Consider the following 22,450-nt stretch of genomic DNA (forward strand, 5'->3'; position numbering starts at 1 on the left):
AAGGGGTCAATTTCAAAATTTGATTAGAACTTGGGAGTTCCTCATAGGCCAGTGGGATCCGCACCCACTTATTCCACAGCTGAATTTGGGTTTTTATGTAATTTGAAACTAAAATGCTAAGAAAAACTCAGTGAATCCAGAATAGAACTAGAACAAAAGTTGGCACAAACCCTTGTAGACCAATCCTGCTAAGGCTCAATGAGCTATATGTGATAGATATGGCAAATTCCTGCAATATGCTTGCAAAATTTTATGGTATTAAATGCAAACTTTATGTATCATTATGGGCTGGGATTGTATGTAAGAGGGAGGACTGGGAGTTCAAAGGATTATATTGAAATTGTGCCAAATGAGAATGGATTTTTGGGACAGTAAGTGTGAAATGGATTTCCTGGTAAATATCTAGGGAAAGGTTAATACAAATTCCCTACCTACAGTTATATAAAAACTCGGCCTTTTGAAGCTATGTCCTGAGGACAGAGTGATTGTCTGCTGAATACCTGTTCCCAGAGGTTGGAGATCAAAGACCCAAGCTGTAAAAAGAAACAGCTGATCCGCCCAGTCTGGATTCTGGTTCTGAATCTGAGACAGTTATCAACTTGTAACCAGGGGAAACAACAGTTGTGGGTTTTGAAGGACTGACATCTACTCATGCTTGACATTTCTCTGTAATTCTTTCACCTAAAGAATAAATGTGCTTACTTACAAAGAGCTGTATGGTAACATAAGTGTGGGCAATTACTGCTATTCAAGGCCTTTGAAGAGAAAGCAAAGTCTAGACGCTTGCCTGTTTTGGCAGTGTGTCTTGCTGGGAATATCATAGTGTAGGTAGGGAACTGTGCAGACTTAACACCCTGGTCAAGAGGGAGAAGAATGCAGGTCTCTGCCCAAGAGAGGTGACAGCTGAGGAATGAGGACCATAGAGTGCCTCCTCGTGAGGGACCATGGAGGAGTAATACAGGTGCAGTTGCCCCAAACTGTAACACTGTACTCCTGAGTCCTTTCTAACTACAGGTTACAGTTTTAAAAAGACTATTCCAAAATATTTTCAGTATAGATTGAGTATAAAAAAGCACCAGGATAACAAACCTGGTTTTACCTATCACAAACAGATTAGAAACAAAGGTAGATAATGGCATTTTAAGAACCTAGAAAAACAAGTAGCGTTTATATCTTATAGCACAACTCCACCAGATGGATTTTAGCTGAATTTCAGTTTTATCCTTCTGAACTTTGACTGTATATTTACTTTCAAGTAAACCTGGAGGAAATAATGCATTTATCTATTTTATGTAATCTGCATTTTTGAAACTTGCCAAAAATGAAAAATAACATTTGATTGTAAAAATTAGATTTAAACAAATAAAACAAAAATGAGAATTGAGCAGCAGAGGAAAGGTTTAAAATATTGTGAATGGAACATAAATGATCTAAACATATTTATGGTGAAATTTGCTGAAGTTCAAAATACCAGCTCTAAATTTACTACACCGACTGCCTCATGTATTCAGATCTAGTGATCTGAATCCTCTACGTAAAGGACTGAGGGACTCTGGATGATCTTCCAGCTATGGGGCCTGATCCAAAGCCCATTGAAGTCAATGGGAATCTTTACAATTTATGGGGACTGATTTCAACTTTATCCAGAGAGGAGTGTTGTGTGGGTTCCTTTCTTAGAATACAATTTGAAAGAAAGGTTTCACAGCCTTCCCAGTTTTTGAAATAAAGGTATTCTTGAGCATTCTCTCAATTATGTTGAAATGTGAAGTATGTCTTTCACATGCATTAACAATAACAAACAGGTTAGCAATACATGTGTCATTGAAAGTCAATGTCACAAGACACCTGAAAACGAGTTAACAATTGTATTTACCTAATTATTGGTAACATGGTTTCCAAAATGTGTATGGACAAAGCCTTTTTTATTTATAACTGTGTTAGACAATTATGCCATGTCTGAGGTATGGTCTGGAATACAATTTGGCTAGCATAGTTTTCAGAATATACCCCTTGTCAAACTATAATGTGAACAGTGGTATAAGGGCTAGAAACAGAAGGATTAGGAGGCTATTGCTTTCCGCAGCTAATATTTCACTATGTATGTATTTATGCTTTTTTTTAAAGATGTTTGTTTTGGGCACAGCATCTCCAAAACAAATATTTTTTGATACCAGGGATACACATTGATCACCTTCTTATATAAGTAATGAGCACTAATTTCTTAGGTGTAGTCAGTGTGTTTCTATTACCCTTGGAAACATTTTTTTCAGTGTAAAAGAAGTTACAAGTAATGATCTATTGTGCTTTTTCACCCATACTTATTGTGAAACAGAAAACAATCTAATATGAGTTTGAGAGAAGAGAGTATTAATAGTTTTAACTTCACACATATTATGCAGAACAGGGTCCCTTCTTAAGATTAAGTAATCACATGGGTTTCCACAGACTCTCATCACCAAATTGCCTGTTGGTGCAAAATTTTTAAAATTGTACTGTAACCAAGCTGATGAAGGAAAAATACTGCCAGACAGATTATGAAGTCAAGAAAAACTGTGTAACTTATTTTGTGCCTCCCAGCTTGAATACATAAGGGACAAATGCAAATTTTCCAAATGAAGTACAGCTCACAGTGCATAAATCTTAAACAGACAGTAGTTTGCACTTATTAACGTTTGGCTTGGATCATAAATGAAGAACTTTTTCCTGAAATGCCAGCTTTTTCTGTAAAGACTGGCTTTTCCCTAAAGGAACATCAATTATAAATAATGGTCTGCTAGCAAAATTGGCAGGGCTAGGCTTGAAGCAAATAAACTGGGAAATACGATTGATTTAAAAATAAGTTGTTGCCATGCATTTTAGCCATCATTTGAGGAAATGGTATGGGGGTCATTATTCATTGGCAGGCATATAAATTCTATTGCTGGAGTTTTTAAAAGCTTGTGCTGGCACACGTGGCTTGCGTACAACCCAAATGGGGCTCACTGCATCAGGGGATTTCCAGAAAAGCTTGCTTATCATGATGAAGTTCCTGAGCCCAGTGAGGGCTGAACACTCCAAAAGCATGGTGCTTTGAGCAGTTAAGGGGCTGACAGCTCATTTGAGACTTTGAAAAGCACTTTGATGCTTCTCTGTCCTCAGCCAGGTAGGTTTGGAGTTAGGTTTTGTAAGGGGCATGCAAGTGCAGATTAAGCCACTCAGCCATCAACTATTTATCGACTTCTCTAGACACAGTGCACCCAGAGATGCTTCTTCTAAATAGATTATTTTTTTAAAAGATCTAAGAGGCATGGGTCAGAGAGAGAGAGACAGACCTTTGCAATGAGTCCTGGTGTTAGGACTGGGCTTAAGGGCGGTGAGAGAACAGATAGAGTAGAGAATGTGGATGGGGAGAAAGGGTGGTTGGAAGGAGGGTATTTCCAGCATTTTCCTATACAGACTGGGGGCTACAGCAGCTACTGGATGCATCATGCTGCCATGGACCCAACCAGGCTCCTTAGGGAAGTGAGGGAAAGTAGGAGGTGGGCTAGGCTAACCTTGGCTAAAACAATTATTCAATATAGGATTTGTCAGCCAAGGAGGATCTTCCTTGACCTAACTGAAGCACACAAATGACACAAGCATATCCCAGAAGCCATCATGAACTGGAGAGAATGACATACAGAATGCCTTTCAGTTCCCATCTGGGTCATCAACACTCTAAACATAATTGTTAATAGGGCTGACAGAGATGCAACTGGAAACTGCCAATCTACTGCCTGACCCAGGCTAGAGAATTTCTTAATCACCCTGATGAGCAGCACAGCTCAATACATGCTCTTCTCCAGGGCCTAAATCCATTTCCTTAACTGTAGGTGTCATAAACAGATGGTTAAGGGTTAATCCCTCTTTTACCTGTAAAGGGTTAAAAAGTTCACGTAGCTTAGCTAACACCTGACCAGAGGGACCGATGGGGGAACAAGATGTTTCAAAAGGAAGGAGAGAAGTTTTTCCTTTGTTTTAGAGTTTCAGTTTCAGCCGGAGTGAAAAAGATCAAGGAACCAGCCTCTTATCAGAGTAATAAGTTTTAGAAAGGAATAAATAGGTTTATGTTCATTTCTTTGTAACCTGTCTTATGCAATTAGAGGTAGAATCAAACTGGGTATTATATATTTTTTTTATGTAACTAAATTTGTGCCCAGGGGAACATCCTCTGTGTTTTGAATCTGTTGTCTGTGAGAGTAGCTTGCATGCTAATCTCTCCCAGAGAGTTTTCTTTTACCTTTCTTTTCTTTAATTAAAAGCATTTTTCTTAATACCAGATTGATGTTTCCTTGTTTTTAGATCCAAGGGGATTGGATCTGGACTCACCAGGGATTGGTGGGAGAAAGGAGGGGGGGATGGTTAATTTCTCCTTGTTTTAAGATCCAAGGGATTGGATCTGGACTCACCAGGGAATTGGTGAAGGAGTCTCTCAAGGCTTCCCAGGGAGGGGAAGGTTTTAGGGGGACAGGGAGTGATCCAGACACTGAAAATTCTGGACGGTGGCAGTGATACTAGATCTAAGCTAGTAATTAAGCTTAGAAGGGTCCATGCAGGTCCCCACATCTGTACCCTAAAGTTCAGAGTGGGGAAGAAACCTTGACAGTAGGAATTCACCCAGGTAAGTCCATCAACTGCTGAAGAATTTAAACTTTCATTTTAAAATAAAATAGCACTCGAAAACCTTCCCAATGTGAACCAAGCAGAACACAGAACTGCATCAGTTACAAAGTCTGGAGAAAGATAAATCCCATGCTGCCATCACCATTGGTAGGTTTGCGGTGGGGTTCAACTGCCACTGCTGCTTGGCAGGGCTGCCCAGAGGGGTGGGGCAAGTGGAGAATTTGCCGTGGGCCCCGCAGGGATCCCGTGAGCCCTGGCCTGGTGGCAGTCTGGGTCTTTGGCAGCATTTCGGCTGTTGGGGGAGGTCCTTCAGTCACTCAGGGTCATTGTTGACATTTTGGTGGTGGGGTGCCCTTTAGTGTTGCTGAAGACAAGGAGCGACTGAAGGGCCCCTCACCTCCAAAATGCTGCCGAAGACCTGGACAGCCGCCGGGTGAGTACAAGCGCCGCAGCTCCCCCACTTTGCCCAGGCCCTCTGAATCCTCTGGGCGACCCTGCTGCTTGGAGTAGAATGCCATGGGGCAAATAGCTCTGAAGCTGCGGAAGTGGAGGGGGATCCCTTCATAAAACCAATCTGCTGTGACATTGGGTGGGGCGGACCCCCTGCTGTGAGGTGGCTCCAATCATTCTCTCTCTTTCAGGGACTTGGCTGGCTGGGCTTTGCTCGCCATATGTGGGATTGAGAAGGAATTTTTCCCCAGGTCACATTTGCAGTGACCTTGTGGGTTTATTCATTTATTTTGCCTTCATCTCCAGTGTATGGATGTGGGTCACTTGACAGGATTATCTGAGTATCTTTCACTTAATCATTTCCCTCTCATTGTGGAGGCCTCAAGCACTGGTGTACCTTGTCCCTCCAATTGTCTGCTTGTGGCACAGAAAAGTCTAGTCTTTTGTGGGCTGTGATACTTTGGTCTCATTTTGGGTGCTGTGTTTAGCGTGCAAGTGCTGGGTGGTGGTGTTCATGGCCTGTGATATAAATGAAGTCAAACTAAATGATCTGGAGGTCCTTTAAACTCTAGTGCAGATCCCACTGACTGGTAGTACAGGCACCCACACTTACACAGAACCCTGTGCTTGGTGTAGTAGCATCTGAGTGAGGGGAGCCACCTATGCAAGTAGCTACGGTAGCAGATAGGTTCTGGTTGCAAGATGCCTCATGGCTTCTTAGCCCACTGCTTTAGTTCTGGAAGGAGGACACCTAAGCCTCCCACAGACAGCTCTGTGTATGGGACCAGTACAAACTGAATTCTTAGTTGGGGAAAGACTGCCCAGCCTTAAGGTAATGTGGTGGGAGCAATACCAACTGATTTGAGGGCAGCAGCCATAGCTTTACCAAATCTCATGATTTCAGTGCAAGTCTCACAATGGTTTTTCTTAAACTCCCAGCTGCTAGAATCAAAGTACTACATGAGAATCTCAGCTTTCAGGGGGGTGAGGGTGGAGTGTGCAGGGAGCAGGTGTGGAATGTAAGTCTCAAGCCCTCATGTTTGGAGAGAAATGCTTGGGAACACAAAGCTAGTACACCCTAAATTCAGTAATCAGCAGGCCCATACAAAGAACCCAAAATGTATTATTTTTTTAGAAATCTTAGACTTAAAAGTCATATCACGATATTTGGTAGCCCGCACCCTGGTTTTTGAACACCCAGAGCTGAAAATATAGGGTAGGTCCATCCCTTGATGTGTTTTGCGTGGGTGGGGTGGGGGAAGTAGCACTGATGGGTGTATTGGCTGCATGTGTGATAAGCACTGCACTAACTGGGGCCTGAGTATTCAGCTGGGGGCAATAGGGTGTTGCCCAGGCAGGCCAGGGTGGGGCTCATGTTCCTGGTGTAGTTGGTCCTGGGCTACTGGGGGCTGTAAGGTGCTTATTTGCAAGTAGGGTATTTGAGGCTTTTTCTTATGTAGGCTCCTATTACCCCCCACCACTTGTCCTGATTTTTCACACTTGCTCTCTGGTCACCCTATTTGTCAGCCCTGCCTGAGAACTAACAACTCCTTTTGGTGAAGTCACCAGCAAGCCATGGCCTGAACCAATGGGCACTAGGGGAGCCTCCCTGCAGGGCTATGCAGAGAGCACTGCCCCTCCCTTCACCATGGTGTAACATGGATTCACCTCTACCGCCCCCCGACACCCAGAATGGACTTTCCCCCAGACAACTCCGCTCCCTGTTTCCTCCCCCGCCCCGGCCGTCTCAGTGGTGCATTCCGCGTCGCAGTTGTCATGGGAACAGGGTACGCTGGTCGCTATACACAGGGCGGTGTTGCAGCGAGAGCAGGTGTGGGTGAGGGGAGCCCGGGCGAGCCGCTTCTGCAGGCTGCAAACACTGCTGCCGGAGCGGGAGACGCGCCCCTTCCCCGCCACTCAGCTCGGGGACGGGGAGGCAGCGGCGGCCGGCCGGCGCCCAGACCGTGGGGGAGCAGGTGCTCCGCGAGGGGAATGGAGATGGGGAGTCTCTGGGGCGGGGAAGCGTTGGCACAGGCCCAGGGAGGGGACCGGAGATGGGGTGGGCAATGGACTCCAGCAGATCCCCGTGTGGGAGCATGAGAGGGGGAATATGGATGGTTGGTTTCCAGCAGTCCCCCCCCCGGGGCGGGGGAACGGAGATGAGCATTAGAGACCGTAGGGATGTACCCTAGAGACCTGTATATATGGCAGCGTGCCCTTTATGGTGGCACTGCTGCACACCAATTATAGTATTTTTCCTTGTTTCTGTGTAAATCACCTACAGTGCTGTATGCATAATGGGTAGAGAAACATGAAACTTTTAATAAGTCTAACTCATGATTCAGGTTATGTTGCATCTCTGTAAAAGTTCATTGAAATTCTCCCTCCTGTCTCTCTATAGCTAATCAGAGAAACAATCAAACCTGTGAACCTTACTTGGCTGAGAGAAGAGTTAGTTTTAATGAAATTGCTGCAGGCAAGAGTTTAATTTGCTTGAGGTTTTGAATTTCTAAGAAATAGGCAGAGTAAGTTCAAGGGCCCTCTCTTGAGATGTCTTCAGAGCAAGTGCAGGTGCCTGAAAGTGTCTTAATGTTAGAAATACAGTAGAACACCAGTGTTACAAACTAACTTGTCAACTACACACCTCATCTGGAACCGGAAGTATGCAGTCAGACTAAGGAGATGGGGAGGGGGGGCGGGGAGAGTAGCAAATACTATACAGTACACCTCTACCTCTATTTAACACTGTCCGTGGGAGCCAAAACAATCTTACCGTGTTATAAGTGAAACTGCGTTATACTGAACTTGCTTCAATCCACTGGAGTGTGCAGCGCCCCGCCCCATTATAACTGAATTCGTGTTATATTGGGTCGCGCTATATCAGGGTAGAGGTGTACTGTGTTAAACATAAACTTCTAAGAAAAAAGGAAAGTCTTAGAAAAGATTTGACAAAGTAAGGAAACTTTTTGTGTTTGTTTAATTTAAATTAAGATGGTTAAAAGCAGCATTTTTCTTCTGTGTAGTAAAGTTTCAGAGCTGTATTAACATTTACAATGTTCATTTGTAAACTTTTGAAAGAACAACCGTAACATTCTCTTCAGAGTTATGAAGAACCTCCATTCCTGTGGTGTTTGTAACTCTGAGATTCTACTGTACGGGGAATCCTGCATCCTTGTTAGAGCCCATACTTTCCCTGATTTATATCCCAACTGCACTCAAGGTCAAAAGATCAAAACTTGACATCTAATCCAGATCTCTGTATGGTATACTCAAGCATTAGTTCTGACTCAGGATTGCCATCTGTTCTGGTTCTGATAGAATGGTCTTGCAGCAGACATGAAAAGAATAACAAAGTAAATTAATTGCAAAGTGAAATCATATTTTCCCCCCCAAAATAAGTCAAATGTTTTGTGTCTGATTATCTTTTTGAACAGCCTGATAGCAGCAGATCATTAGTGTCTTGTTCTAAGGTCACTTGCTAAAGGTAAAGAGAATGGTTTTGAAAATTCTACTTTTACATAAAGTGCTTCAGATTATTGAATGGCTAAGAATTTGCTTTTTGCCTTCCATTGTTGTACTGTGATAAAATGCACAGACAGAAAGCATAATAATTTATTACAGGCTTTCATCAAAGAAAATGGTCAAAGCAGTATGACTCATGTATACCATCTTCCTCTCTTTCTAGTGTAAGAAAGTGACAGATCTGCTATGGCTTGATAAAGTCTTATTAAGAGGGAACTTTGCTAATTGCAGTTAGTGACATGAAAATGGCTGATAAATAAAATGTATTGATTAATTTGCACATAATTTAATTGTTTTAAGTCTGAGACTGCTCCATATGGGTAACAGGGAGAAAAGTCTGCAAATTTCTTTTTTTATTTATGTGGAAAAACAAATGCTAGTTCTTGTAAAAGCTACTAATTTTGAGTCAGAGTCATTGAACTGCACGTATAAGGCATTGCCTATTGCACACAAAGTTGCACTGTTTTAAAAGTGTGATTTTTAAACTGATTTAATTAAGTCAGTGCACCTTAGTGCATGAATACTCTTACATTGATTTATACCAGCCTTGTATTAGTTTAGCTTGCTCCTGTAAATGTACATTGGCAATGAGGCAAGTGAAACTGATATAAGCAATTCTAAACCAATATAAGTATGTTCTCACAGAGGCAAGTTTGTGTTTAGACAAGCTTACAGTTGTCACAGTTCAGGGCAACTACACCTGTATTCCTGCTCTGTGATCCCTCGAAGGCACCCACTGTAGGCTCCTGGCTCCTTAGCCATCATATCTCTGGGGTCGAGACCCACGTCTCTCTCCTCCCTGAATTATTTTTTTCCAGGCTGTGAAGTTCCTTTCCTACACTATAATATTCCCAGCAAGCCAGACTGTGTTAACAGGCCCAGGTCTGCACTTTGCTTGTTCTCCAGAGATGTAATTGGCAACAGTTATAAGTTACCACACAACTTTTCCTAAACAAGCACATTTATTCTTAAGGTAAAAGCATTACACACAAAACATTAATCAAACAAACAAAAATAAAAGAACCTTTGTGCATGCTAAAAAGCTTACCAGAAGTCACCCCAACTCCAACCTTTGGTAGGTGTCAGCCTTCAAGATACACAACTGGATGTTCTCAGTGGTTACAAATTCATAACTGTTTCAGATTCAGAACTAGAATATCCATTAATAGGTTAAAGCGACAAAGAGTTCTGTGGCACCTTATAGACTAACAAATGTATTGGAGCATGAGCTTTCATGGGTGAATACCCACTTCATCGGATGACAGCTCATGCTCCAATATGTTTATCCGACGAAGTGGATATTCACCCACGAAAGCTCGTGCTCCAATAGGTTTGTTAGTCTATAAGGAGCCACAGAACTCTTTGCTGCTTTTACAGATCCAGACTAACACGGCTACCCCTCTGATACATTAATAGGTTCGTTTTTCCTTTTTACATCTTAGACCTTTGCTGATTACTTCCTGGAATCTCAAAATCAGATAATGGTTCAATAAGTTTTTTTCACGAAGACAGTTGCCATATCTGTCACAACAGCGTTACAGGCATTAAATCTGAACAGTGGCTTAGAAATATAGTTTTAAAAAAATACTACTTGAGGCCACTAAACTGGCCTCAGTCCTTTGTTGTGTGGGTTTTTAATTTTTCATAAGTCTTCAGAGTCTGAATCAAAACTAGAATAGCTGTGCTAGCTTGTTTAACTGCCTCACTGCTGCTAGACCACATGTACTCTGACAACAGATTCTCTTTTTTATTATTGAACATACATTAAGATGAATGGAGCATCAAGTCTTAACAAGGGCATCCAGTCACATTAGATAAATGCACTTGGTGTATGTTTCTGACACTTCTTTCAGCATTAAGATGGTCACCATTTTCAGTGCTTCTGTTCTAGAACTTTTCACCAAGTTTAGTGTGCATTAAGAAACTGTGACTGTTAATCATGAGTCATCCTTGACAGCATCCTAGTCTGGCTCATGGTTGTATTCCTGTGATCAGGCTGTAATATTGTCCTTCTGCTATATAGCTGGAACTCTCTAAACCATGTATGCACAACATGATCTTCAGCCATTTCAGAAAATTGAGTAGTAGGCCATGCATTATCTCTCAGGCTGCTGGTGCTTCTGAATGTAAGAATTTTCCCAGAATGCAATGAAATAAAACATGATTAGTGTCATGGCAAGTATGGACATGCCCATGTTTTGTCTTGAAAAAGTTGAAACTGGATCACATGAGCCATATTATATAATGAATTTCTGCTTTCCAACTCTTTTTCCTGTACATGAAAAATTGCAAAAACTATTACAATGCTCCAACACGTTAATTTCAATCCCGTTGTTCCATTTGAACAGGTTACTAACCACAAAGAATTTCACAAATCATTCTGATTTTTTTTAAAGAAGAGTTCATACTGGGAATCATGAACATCAATGACTTTGTAATACTGCCAGGTTCAAAAACTGGAACTTCTGTAAAATTAAAAGTGAAGTAAGTGCATTTCCTCTGACTAAGATAGAGATGTTGACTCTATGCTTTTAATAACTTTATATGCAACATTAAGTATGAGATTATGTTTGCACAAAAGTAAGAATCATAGATATGTCTCTCTACTACTGTTTTTCCAGGCTTTTATTCTTATCTGCCTCCTCTTCCTTAGGTTTTTTTAACCTACTTACTGAATTCATTCCTGGGAATTATTGCTATGAAGATAATCTAATATATACTGTCTTTATTAAGGCCTTGTCTACCTAAAGAGGATTTTCCAGCATAGTAACCAGCAAAACCTTCTGAGTATGGATGCAGTTATACCGCATAGGGTCTTATAGCAGCATAGCTATGTCGATAAAAAAATAATCACACCCCTAACCCACACAACATTACCATTGTAACTTTTCAAAATAGGCAAGTCCTAAATCTAGCCTGTCCTCACTTTCTTGATGATGATTCATTTTCCCTCTGCCCCACTAATATCTTCCAAACTTTATTCTGTTCAAAATAGAGTGGTTTATCCCCCTCACTGAACATGGAACATGTTGTTCCAAGCCTCCGAAATCTCCAGGGTCCATTTTTCTGTCCACTTTAGAATGCAGAGCAAAATCTGCTCCCTGGTCTTCAAAATTCTTTGTGGATGAAGGGACTTACCTATGCTTAAAACTTGTACCAGAATAGCTATATTAGTTAGGGGTATGTTTTTGTTTTGCTTGTTTTACTGACATGGTTATACCAGTATAAGTGCTGGTATGGACACAGTTTAATTATTGTACTGTGTCCATACTAGGAAGGCTGTGCTGGTTGGTTAGACTGATCCTATGTTGGAGGAAGGGCATGCCTATCCCCCTTTATTTTCCCCTCTTATATGCCTGAATCCACTCAGGTCATGCAGGGGCTGAGGAGAGTGGAGTAGATCACCATCTCTCCTGGTCACTCATCCACAAGTTCAGGGGAGCGATGGAGCTGACTAGTTCCAGCAAACTCCTTTTCTGTGGTTAAGTATTCCTGGGCGCACACAGCTGTTTTAGCCCTGTCTGAAAAATGACAAAAAACTGACAACCTCACCAGTTTTAGGCTTGCTGTGGGGGATGTGGGTTACACACCTTCAATATTAAAAGTTATTAAAACAGCCCTGCTGCTTCAAATCTATTCAGGTATCTCTTTTCATTCTCCTTCATGTTCTGATGAACATCTTTATAATTTTCATGCTAATACACATTTAAATGTTTCAATTTAATTTCTCCAGAAATGTACGAGAGCTGAAATTGGAGAAGGTACAGTTAGAACTAGAAAACAAGGAGATGGAGAAGAAACTACAGCAACTGCAATCTAATATGAGTAGAGAAAAAGAAGAGAGGAGGGAGTAGGTGAAATTTCTTTGGAATTTTTAATTGTAAAATCAAGGAATCCCAATGAGATGTCTGTTCTTTTGAAAAATCATTTGTGGATAACCCATCAGACTAACATTTTTGGTAGTGTTCTGCACTATTCCCTCTAAGCTACTTCCTTTGCCTGCTTTTCTTCTTTGTTTACCCTATTCTGTCTTTTATCTCCTCTTTTCTTTTCCTTTCCTTTCTTCTCCACAGCCTCCTGCTCTCCTGTGATAAGCATGTTTTTTGCTTGATGGTTTGTTTTTTTTTAAAGTCTCTCCTGTGAGATTGGTTGATTTACCTCTGATGTTGCAATCATTTCTCTTTCTCCTTTCCAGTGGAATATGATACCAGAACTGCCAACCCGTTTCCTTTTTCCCGCCAATATTCTCTTTTTTTCTTTTTTCCCAGTGAGATTGTAACATTGGAGTTAAATCAGCCAATCAGTACCCTATATCTCCTAGTGTATCTCACTTTCACTGTTTCAGTGAGTTAAATGCATGTACATAACATCACAAAAAGACTAGAACATTGTAATAGTTTTATATATAATGGAAAGAACCCATTTAGGAAGTGAGCATTGTCTGGTGAAGTGAGCCGTAGACTAATCTTGGCTCTGCTAGTGACTCACTGCGTGACATTAGCAAATAATTGTAACCTCTGTGTCTGCTTCCCTATCTGTAAAATGTGGATAATACTTATTTTCCTACCTCACAAAGGTGTTATAAGGATGAATTCATTAATGTTTGTACAGCACTTTAAAAGGTATATAATGCTATTTGAGCTCTAAGTGCCATTAATTGCATTGGATCATAGTAATTAATTTCTAAATTCCTTTTTCTCAGAGCAATTAAAGCTGGGTTCTAGTTTCCTTTGTGCTCTGACAATCTCAACAAATAGCTAAAATATGATAGTTCTTTAGCTTCCAGTTTAGGTTTTCAGTGATTTTATGCCATCTCTTCTTTTCTAAGAATAATGTAGTGGTTTTGAAAGGTGCAAGACTAATGTTGAGACTGAGACCACCAGCTTGGCTGCACCTCAAAACTAATCAATTCAAGATAGGCTATCAGAGAGATGCTGCTACTGTTCTTAATTATTTAATTTGTGTTCAGACAAAAACAAAGACACAGTATCTTACATTTATTCCTACTTAAAGAGAAAGCAGGTAGAGGACAGAAAGGATGGGGAGAAAGCAAGAGAAATAGATGACTGAGAATTGACGTTAGGCACACAAGCTAGTTCCATAATTTTTAAAATTCTAATCTCTCTTGCACTTTGTCTTACTCCAGCTCTCTCTCTTGCTCTCTCTTAGCGGAGGGCTGGGATTTATGGATCTTGTGGAAGAAGTGTGTTTTGAGAGAAGAGAGTATAGAATCATAGCAGACTAGGTCCAGGAGGAAACTTCCAGGCTTAGGAGCTGCATGGAAGAAGGCAAGGAGATGGATAGTAAGGAAACACTGAGTTGTGTGTCTTGGTTGAGGTGAAAGAGAGCTAAAAGACAAGGCAAAAAGTACTAAATTGTGCAGGACCTTGAAGGTAACAACAAGCATAAATCTGCTGTGGACATTGGCGTGGGAGACAATGAAGGGATTTAAAAAGCTGATGAATATTGTTAGAGCAGCTGTCTGGGTAGATGGTTTTCACAGTGGAATGATATCTACTTTTAGGGGCATGTCATTAGAACAAACTACTTGTAAACATCCAGGAAACTAATATAATATGCAGGTTTATGTGTGACAGGAAAAAATACTTAGTTTGCTAAATTATCCAACAAGAGTTACTTTGTCAATATTTCAGGTTTGCAATCCTGACGTGAAAGCAATCAAAATTAAAGGGGAGTTATATTATCCGTGCTACTACAGAGAAGATTTTTTTTCCTAATTTTTTCTGGTATCCTGTTTGTTGATATTAACTACAAATCTGCATATTGGGAAAATGATTCATCCACCTCAATTTACAGGAGAAATATGCTTAGTAATTAAGTTTTGGGTGTTGTGTTTTTCCTAGACAATCAAGTGGATATTGTTGGCAGTCTGGACAGGCAGGACCATTGGGCATTCAACCTCAAGTATGGTCACAAAATAAAGAAAATGTTGTTAAGGTACAAAAATTTCATTGGATTTGCAGATAGTCTCATAAAATACAAGATTTAGAAATGATTTTTGTTGGTTATAGTCATTCACTGTTTTGGTGTAATGTGACTGAATTAATAAGACAGTTTTAAATATTGTATTAAGATGAGAAATGGAACATTTTATAAATAACACTTCAAAGGTATTTGTTTTTCTGTACAAAGCATATACTATCCCACTGAGTTAGAAGAAGATTCAGTTCAGGAGTATAGTATTTGAAATAATTGTTTGGTGTAATGTTGTGTTACATAAATTAGGTTAGTTAAGGGGTAAGGTTGTGCTACCTGTACAAAGACAAATTGTTAAGGGCCTGATCCAGTGCCCACTGCAGTAATTTGGGAATCTTCTCATTAATTTCAGTGGGCATTAGATAAGACCCAAGTATAAATCTGTTTGAATGATCAAACTGCACTATGCTGTATTAGCTAAATTTATCATATTTAAAGTCCAAAGTATTTTTTTTGTGTGTAGAAACCCTTTACCAGGAAACATTTTTATAGAAGAAAAGTCTGAAAAATTTGGAATCTTCAGTTTTCTTTAGGAAGATACTAAAAATTTAGCGTAAGGGGAGATTCAAGATCAACAGGTATATTCTGCAAAGTGAAATATACATACAAGTACATACCAAATAACTACATTAAAAGAATGGTATGGTTGGTTGCAAAGTCAAGCATTCAGTAGTTGCTAGAATTAAGGTTGCCTGTGAAATCTTAATTTTAGTCTTCTTGTTCTCTTGAGCACTTACATTATGATAGTCTTTTTAATTACAATAATCACCTGTGCTTTTTACCACAGGACCCATGCATCATTCAGTGTCTTGTTCTCCCCTGCCCAGGCTGATTTTTGGAATCTACTCCCTCTTCTACCTGTCCCCAACCTGACTCTTGTTATGTCTACATTCAGATCAGTTTGCTTTCTCCTCCATGCTGCCTGGGTGCCAGCAAAGGGGACATTATTGAGAGCACAGGAGAGACATTGTCCTTGTTCTCAGTTCTGGTGTCCAGTGCTGCAGCAATTACAGGCAAAATCCTGCTCAGCCCCTGCTAAAAGTGCTGGCAAGTCTCTATAAAATATGTGCAAATTCAGATTTTTCCAAGGTTTATAACATGGGCATTTTTTTTTCTCAAGAGCAGTAAAAGATGTATCCCTGATACTAAAAGCAATACCCAGGCCAAATTTCAAGTCCATTCTCCAAAGTATGCAGGGTACTAGGCTTCTCAACAAATTTTTTTTTTCTTTTTTAACACAGGCAAAAGAATGTATTTTTCCCTAATCTCTTTTATGGAAATGGTTGAACTGTTTTTGGTGAAACTTTACAAAAATATTCAGCCCGCTTGGGAAATTTCAGTCCAAACAGTTTGGCAAACTTATAAGCAGTTGAAAACATATTCTTATAATGGGAAGTGTTGGGGAACCTTAATTGTATCCAGTGCTACTAGCACCACCTATAACAACATACATTCCTGAGTGTCAGAGCTCTTGGAAAATAGATTCATGTTTTTGTTAGATACGGATTTTGGCCTTGAGATATTAACTGATACGTGCTTGCACTGCATGTGATTCAAGAACTACCTACTGAATCAAACAATGTTTATGATCTCTGCTAAAAATATTGGTTCTGATGGCAGAATCAGTTTTCTTTGCTCACAGTCTCAATTAATATGAAGAATCCTAAAAGGATACCCAAGTCTAAACAGTCTAAATTCATCTTGGAAATAAAGATACACATCCTAATTCTTCAGCTCAAATTGATTTATCCAGAGATGCATAGAAATTGGGCTGAATAATGCATAAAGAGGGAGTTTCTCGCTATGTTTCTTCAGGAAGCCAAGTTATATACCCATCCTGAAATGCTAGCTTTACTTAATAGACCTAATTAGAAACTTTATGATAAAATTCATATAAAGTCCAGAAGGAGACATTTACAACCTTAGACTTCAAACTGCAGATTCATAGACTCCACCTGAAGCTGTCTGTTCTGGTGAAGACACACAGAGCAACAATTTCAAAAAGGCAAAAGTGCAGCATACACAAGGGATGGAAAGTGGATGCACTGTAGAGTTCTCTGTTTGGAAGGAAAAATGCAGGAGAATTTTTTGAAAGTAATCAGTTATTTCCTCTAGAAAATGGGGGTCTAGTCACGGAAGGCTGTTGCAGAAGGAGATATGTAGAGCTCTTTACAGTTGCTTGTACCTTGCACAATAGACTGTGCGAATGCCTAAATTTTATTTAAATGCCAATATGAGATGGTGGGGGGCAGGTGGAACAGAGGCCTCAGCCCCGGGCCAGAAGGTCAGGTTACTGGAGGTTCCCTAACTGTCTTGGATTGTGAATTGCTGGTTAGACTTACACAGGAACATAAGACTGAAAGGGACCTCCTGGGCCATCAAGTCCAATCCCTGGCTATTACAGGCAACCCTATCATATAATCCTATTACTAAACGTAACAAGTTCAGTTTTAAAACTATTTAGGTTGTTTGGCCCACTACTACTGAAAGGGTGTTCTACAATCTCACACCTCTGATGATTAGAAACATTCTTTTAGTTTCCAGTCTAAATGTATTCATGGCCAGTTTATGCCCGTTTGTTCTCATGCTAACGTTAGCCTGCAGCATTAATAGCTATTCTCTATTTTCCGTACCTGGTGTTCACTGTGCCTTCCCTCTCTCCCACCATGTATTTATATAGAGCAGTTGTATCCCTCTCAGCCTCCATTTTGCTAGTATAAACAAGCCAATATCTCTTAGTCTCCTCTCATAAATTAGGCTCTATATTCTCTTAATCATCCCAGTATTCCATCTCTATATCTGTTCCAGTTTGAGTTAATCTTTGATACACATGAGGTTTTGTACATGGAGTTGTACACAGAACTTCAGAAGAGGTCTTACTAGTGCTTTGTACAATGTCATTGATATTTTCCTATCTTTACTGGAAATACCTTTCCCGATGCGTTCTGGGATTGCATTTGCCTTTTTCACAGCCACATCACATTGGTTGATCATGTCATTCTGCAATAGACTAATACACTCGGGTCTTTTTCCCGCTCTGTCATGTCCAGTTGATGAGCCTCCTGCTTATAGCAGAAATTCTTGTTGTTAGTCCTGAAGTGAATGACCTTGCATTTGTACTGTTAAATTTCCTTCCATTTTTATTATTCCAGACCTCAAGCTGATCCACTACGTGACTACTTTCTCTGTGAGGAAGAGGAGCAGGAGAAAGATAGGGCTATGCAATTCGGCCTGGCAAATGCCCATGGATTATCATATCTAAAGTTCTACAGTTGGCTTTGTCAGTTGTGGAATTAACCCATAGACAGATTCTGTGGGCATACCAAATATGTGAAACTATGAGATAGGGTGTAAATTATGGAATGTATTTTTAGAGTATATGCTATGGCTAAGACTCATGGTTTAGCATGGCAAAAAATGTAAAAGTCGTCTTTTTTTTTTTTAAAGTCATGGCATACAATGGTTTAATTGGAACTAAGTGGTTTTCCATGGGAATTTATGAGCAAAGTCAAGTGTTTTTTATTTTACATTAAAAATGGCTTAAAACATTACATAAAGATATAAATAATAAAAAGACTTAAAACTTTTATTCCACTATACTTTTTCCACTACAAGCCTTGATACTGCAATTGGACTCTGCAAGCAGACCTCTTGCATCTGTTTGGAGCATCAGGGAATTCAAGGGGTTTTTGCAGGATAGAATAATATCCTGTTGTGACAATGGGTACCTTGCAAGTGTATGTAACAAAGCCACCAGGTGATAACAGGAGAATCCCATTAATTACTCTCCCTATTGTCAAAGTATGGTCCAATCCCTGCTTTAAGAGCCATAGATTGTTTTTGAGAGAGAATAGAATTGCAGGACTGGGGCCATAGAAATGTAAGTTAATGGAAAAATCTTGCTGGTGCTGGGGTAACAAAGATTATGCTTTTTATGAAAATCCGGTAAAATTCATGGTTTTGTCACAGAAATCATGAATATGACCAACATTTCTTTGTACCTTTTAAAATGAAAACATCATTTTAAAAAAACGTTATTCAAATATAAAATTTTGTCTTTAATTTAGCATTTTAATATGCATACTTTAGTGGCTATATTTTGTATTTATATTTATTGATAATTCTTTTACTTTTCCATGTATACATGTATAAATGTTTCAATATAGGTTTCTTCAGGAAAAGTGAAGTTGAAGATACTCAAAGAACAGTGTCATGGTAAAGTGATGTTTGTATTCACCAAGTAAAATAAAATGTTATATGTTAATATTTTGTGTGTTCCTTAGAGGTTGTTAATTAAATAGTTTGGAAAATACTTTTCATAGTTTAAGAAAAAAAGAACCTCACTGTTGTTTATAGTTAGCACTAGGAAGCCTAAAATTAAAAATTAAAAGCCTTACTGAATTTTATTTTCCTATATGCTGCATAATTTTTTTCTTAAGAATATTTAAATAGCTGTATTGAAGATATTAACATATTGAATTATAAAGGTGTTAAAAAGAAGTATATGGAACCAAAATACCCACTCCCATTAGTCAGAATACATGCTTAATGTCTTATAAAATATTGATCTTTATTTTTTTTTTTTGCCTTCCATTGTATTTTTCCAGAGCCAATGAAACAGCCATTTATACATAAAATGGCAAATGTTGCAATTCCTGGAAAACCTAAAATGAAGGGGAAGGCATGTGGACAGTGTGAGACCAAAAATGCTTTACTGGTGAGTAGATGACAGCAAAAAGTATTAATATTTGAGTATAGAAAGCTAGCCAATGGGTTTTGGATTGGATTAATTTAATTTAAAATAATCCTCCTTTAAAATGTCTAATTATGATCAAATTGATATGAGGTGTGTGCTTTAATTAGTGGAACAACCCCTCCAAAAATCTAATTTTATTTCCTCAAGTCTTATTTGTGACATTTTTGGAAAATATGAACAAGGATAAAAACCCTCAACAGTAATTGGATATTATGAACCCATTTTTGATGTTGTTACTTTTTGTTCAAGGTATGCTTAGAATGTGGGGAAGATTACTGTGGTAGTTGCTTTGCCAGAGTCCACCAGAAGGGGGCGCTGAAGCTCCATAGAATGATTCCTTTACAGGTACAGACTTGTTTGTAGTTCTGTATTTATAATAAAAATTGCTTTTGTAAATGGTTCCAAACTTAATTTTTTAAATAATTGCATTTCTTAAATATGTTCATTCATCACAAGCCTTTTTTTGTCACAGGGCATATTTTCTGTGTTTATTTGTATCAGATGTATTTATTATTACATCTTCACTATACTTTTCAGTTTCATTCATCAGTAAGTTAGAGATCTTGTTTTATAATAAAGTCATCAACTTTGTTTTAATACCCCACAATTGTTATTTATACCAGAATCTGTTTCTGAGGCCCTGATCCTAGAAACACTGATGCACATGAGTAGTACTTAAACTTCATAAGTAAGAATAATAGAATATCAGGGTTGGAAGGGACCTCAGGAGGTCCTCTAGTCCAACCCCCTGCTCAAAGCAAGACCAATCCCCCAACAGATTTTTGCCCCAGATCCCTAAGTGGCCCCCTCAATGATTGAACTCACAACCACGGATTTAGCAGGCCAATGCTCAAACCACTGAGATATCCCTCCCTCCACCCCCTAAGAAATAGGGCTAAATTATAAGATCAGTTGGGTTAAAAATAAGCTGAATTTTGTACCATGCAGTGTGTGGTGTGTTTTTATAAATCGTTTAAAAAAAAAGTGAGATTTTTAAATTTTACCTAAGAAAAAAGAAGACAGATTTTAATCAAAAGGAGCTTTAGTGTTTATACAGAAACTTCCTGTAAAACACAACAAATGTGTATTATCCTGATTCTAATGGTCTGTTGAAAAAAATGTACTGTTCTTACTTTATGCACTAATGGGTTTTAAGTCTTTTGATTTCTCATGGAAAAAAAATATTACTTAGACTGAAATAACTGTCATGCCACAAGGTTCTAAAAAGTAGCTGGCAGGTTGTTAGTTAAAGAGACTTTGCATACATAAACTTCCACATACTGGGGGGGGCGGGGTGGCTTTATGCTATATGGCCTATAAATCTGTCATTCAAATTGTTTGGTGTCAAACAGTTTTCATATCACATGTGCAGATGTATTTGAGTCAGCTCTAAAAGCAGCAAATTTATCTGGATGTCATAACAGTAGCCAAATACAATGGTAAATGCCTGCCAGCATAATTAACATACTACTGTATTCTGTTTGCTACTTTAATACGTTTTAATTGTAAAGAATTCCCGCATACAATTAGCTCTTGTCTGTCAAATGAACAATCTCATATTGGTAAAAATGATAGTGATATAATTGGAAAGGTTGTTTTCCCCCCCCCCCAAACAACAAATAATTTACCATGGTGAAATCTAAAGTGTGTAATGTTCTTTGTAAAGTAGTATTGTTCATTGCCATTTGAGCCTGTGTTAACAGAATAATTCATCTTTAAAATACATTTTTATTTGTACAGTATATTCTTTTGATGTAATGATAACATTTTAATGACCACTGTAATAAGGATTTCAGCATAAAATTATAATAGCACAGTTATTTAAAACTGCTTTATATCTCATCCATTACATTTTGCTATATTGCATAAATTGGTCATAGTAATAACTTTTGTCCAATTTTTATATCACTGTTCCTTCTATTTTAGACATCAAACAGTATTTGATTTTTGTTAAATGAGGTGGAGTTTTTATGCTGCTCAATTTGTAGGAATTATATATAATTATCCAATTTTTTCATTTTGTTTCATTGTTACATTGATTATGGTTGCACTGTTTTATGGGCTGATTTAATGAACCAAAGAGAAAACATGTCAGGAGTTTTGTATGTAGAAGCATTTAGATTTTCTTCTGTGAAGAGAAACAGAATTACTTTAAGATAAATATGCAAATTGTTATAAATATAGGGAATATGTATAAAAGCATTTTGACTGAATGTTAGGAAACTTAAGTATTTCCTTTCCATTTAATTTGTGTTTATTACCAAGTCAAACTGTACTTTTGGACAAGCCAATGTTTGAGTTTCAAGATGTGCCCTGTCACTATCTTACCGTACTTTCTCTCACTGAAATTTGTTTGCAGATGTCAGACCTTCTTCCCCAATAAGTGTAATCTTTTTAGTAATGCTATAACTTATCAAAGTTGTTGCTCTGATTAATGTATTTATGTCAGAATGATGCACACTTATAGTGTATTATTTGAAAGATTACATTAAGAGGAAAACATTTAAGACAGTTACAGGATGACCCAGCACATTGAGGGATGGTAGTCAATAGTGTAGAAAAGCAGGTAGTAAATCATCTTCTTGGACCCCTATTACTAGCCCACCTTATACAGCAAGATATATGTGTTCTCTCAGCTATTTTGGCTGGATTTAAAAGCATTTTCACCACATTGAACAGTCACAAACAGTGATTTATCAAATCTATGTGATCTATCAGTTCTCACAATTTGTACATTCAGAAAATAAGGTTAGAGTATTAGTAAGTAAGAAGTCTTAGTGCTTGCAGTGATTTCATTCATAGGTCTCAAAATGCTTTATAAAGTACAAACTGTTTTGTCATTTTTATTTATAAATGGGGAAGTTGATACACTGTATGATCTGGTATAAATCCCTTAATCTCTGTGGGTATCGGGGGCAGATTGTCCTGGTCCTCAGAAGTACAGTCCAGACCAGTTGAGTGGTTGTGAGATCACTTGCCATGCAGCCCTAGGTACCTTACAATGCTTTGTTGCTGTAGCTCCCAGCCTGGGATTGTTCACAATCAACCTACAAGCATGCCAGTCAAACCCTGAAGTGTTTGTGT

At 38.8% G+C, this 22,450-nt stretch overlaps 1 protein-coding gene across 6 annotated transcripts in view; it reads left to right on the top strand.

Annotated features, from left to right (window-relative positions):
• The first annotated feature begins 6,860 nt into the window (after positions 1-6,860).
• Positions 6,861-22,450, top strand: part of ZBBX (zinc finger B-box domain containing) — a 46,949-nt gene continuing 31,359 nt past the window's right edge. For 2 of the 6 annotated variants that reach the window (XM_030575901.1, XM_030575905.1), the window contains exons 1-6: positions 9,970-11,097; positions 12,347-12,463; positions 14,478-14,571; positions 18,777-18,825; positions 19,218-19,327; positions 19,616-19,711. In XM_030575901.1, the coding sequence (XP_030431761.1) occupies positions 11,030-11,097; positions 12,347-12,463; positions 14,478-14,571; positions 18,777-18,825; positions 19,218-19,327; positions 19,616-19,711 (534 nt within the window). In that variant the 5' untranslated portion in view covers positions 9,970-11,029. The other 4 variants (XM_030575904.1, XM_030575903.1, XM_030575902.1 and 1 more) reach the window with 4 other exon arrangements.

Source organism: Gopherus evgoodei, chromosome 9 (assembly GCF_007399415.2).
Source record: "Gopherus evgoodei ecotype Sinaloan lineage chromosome 9, rGopEvg1_v1.p, whole genome shotgun sequence".
NCBI classification, from domain to species: domain Eukaryota; kingdom Metazoa; phylum Chordata; order Testudines; family Testudinidae; genus Gopherus; species Gopherus evgoodei.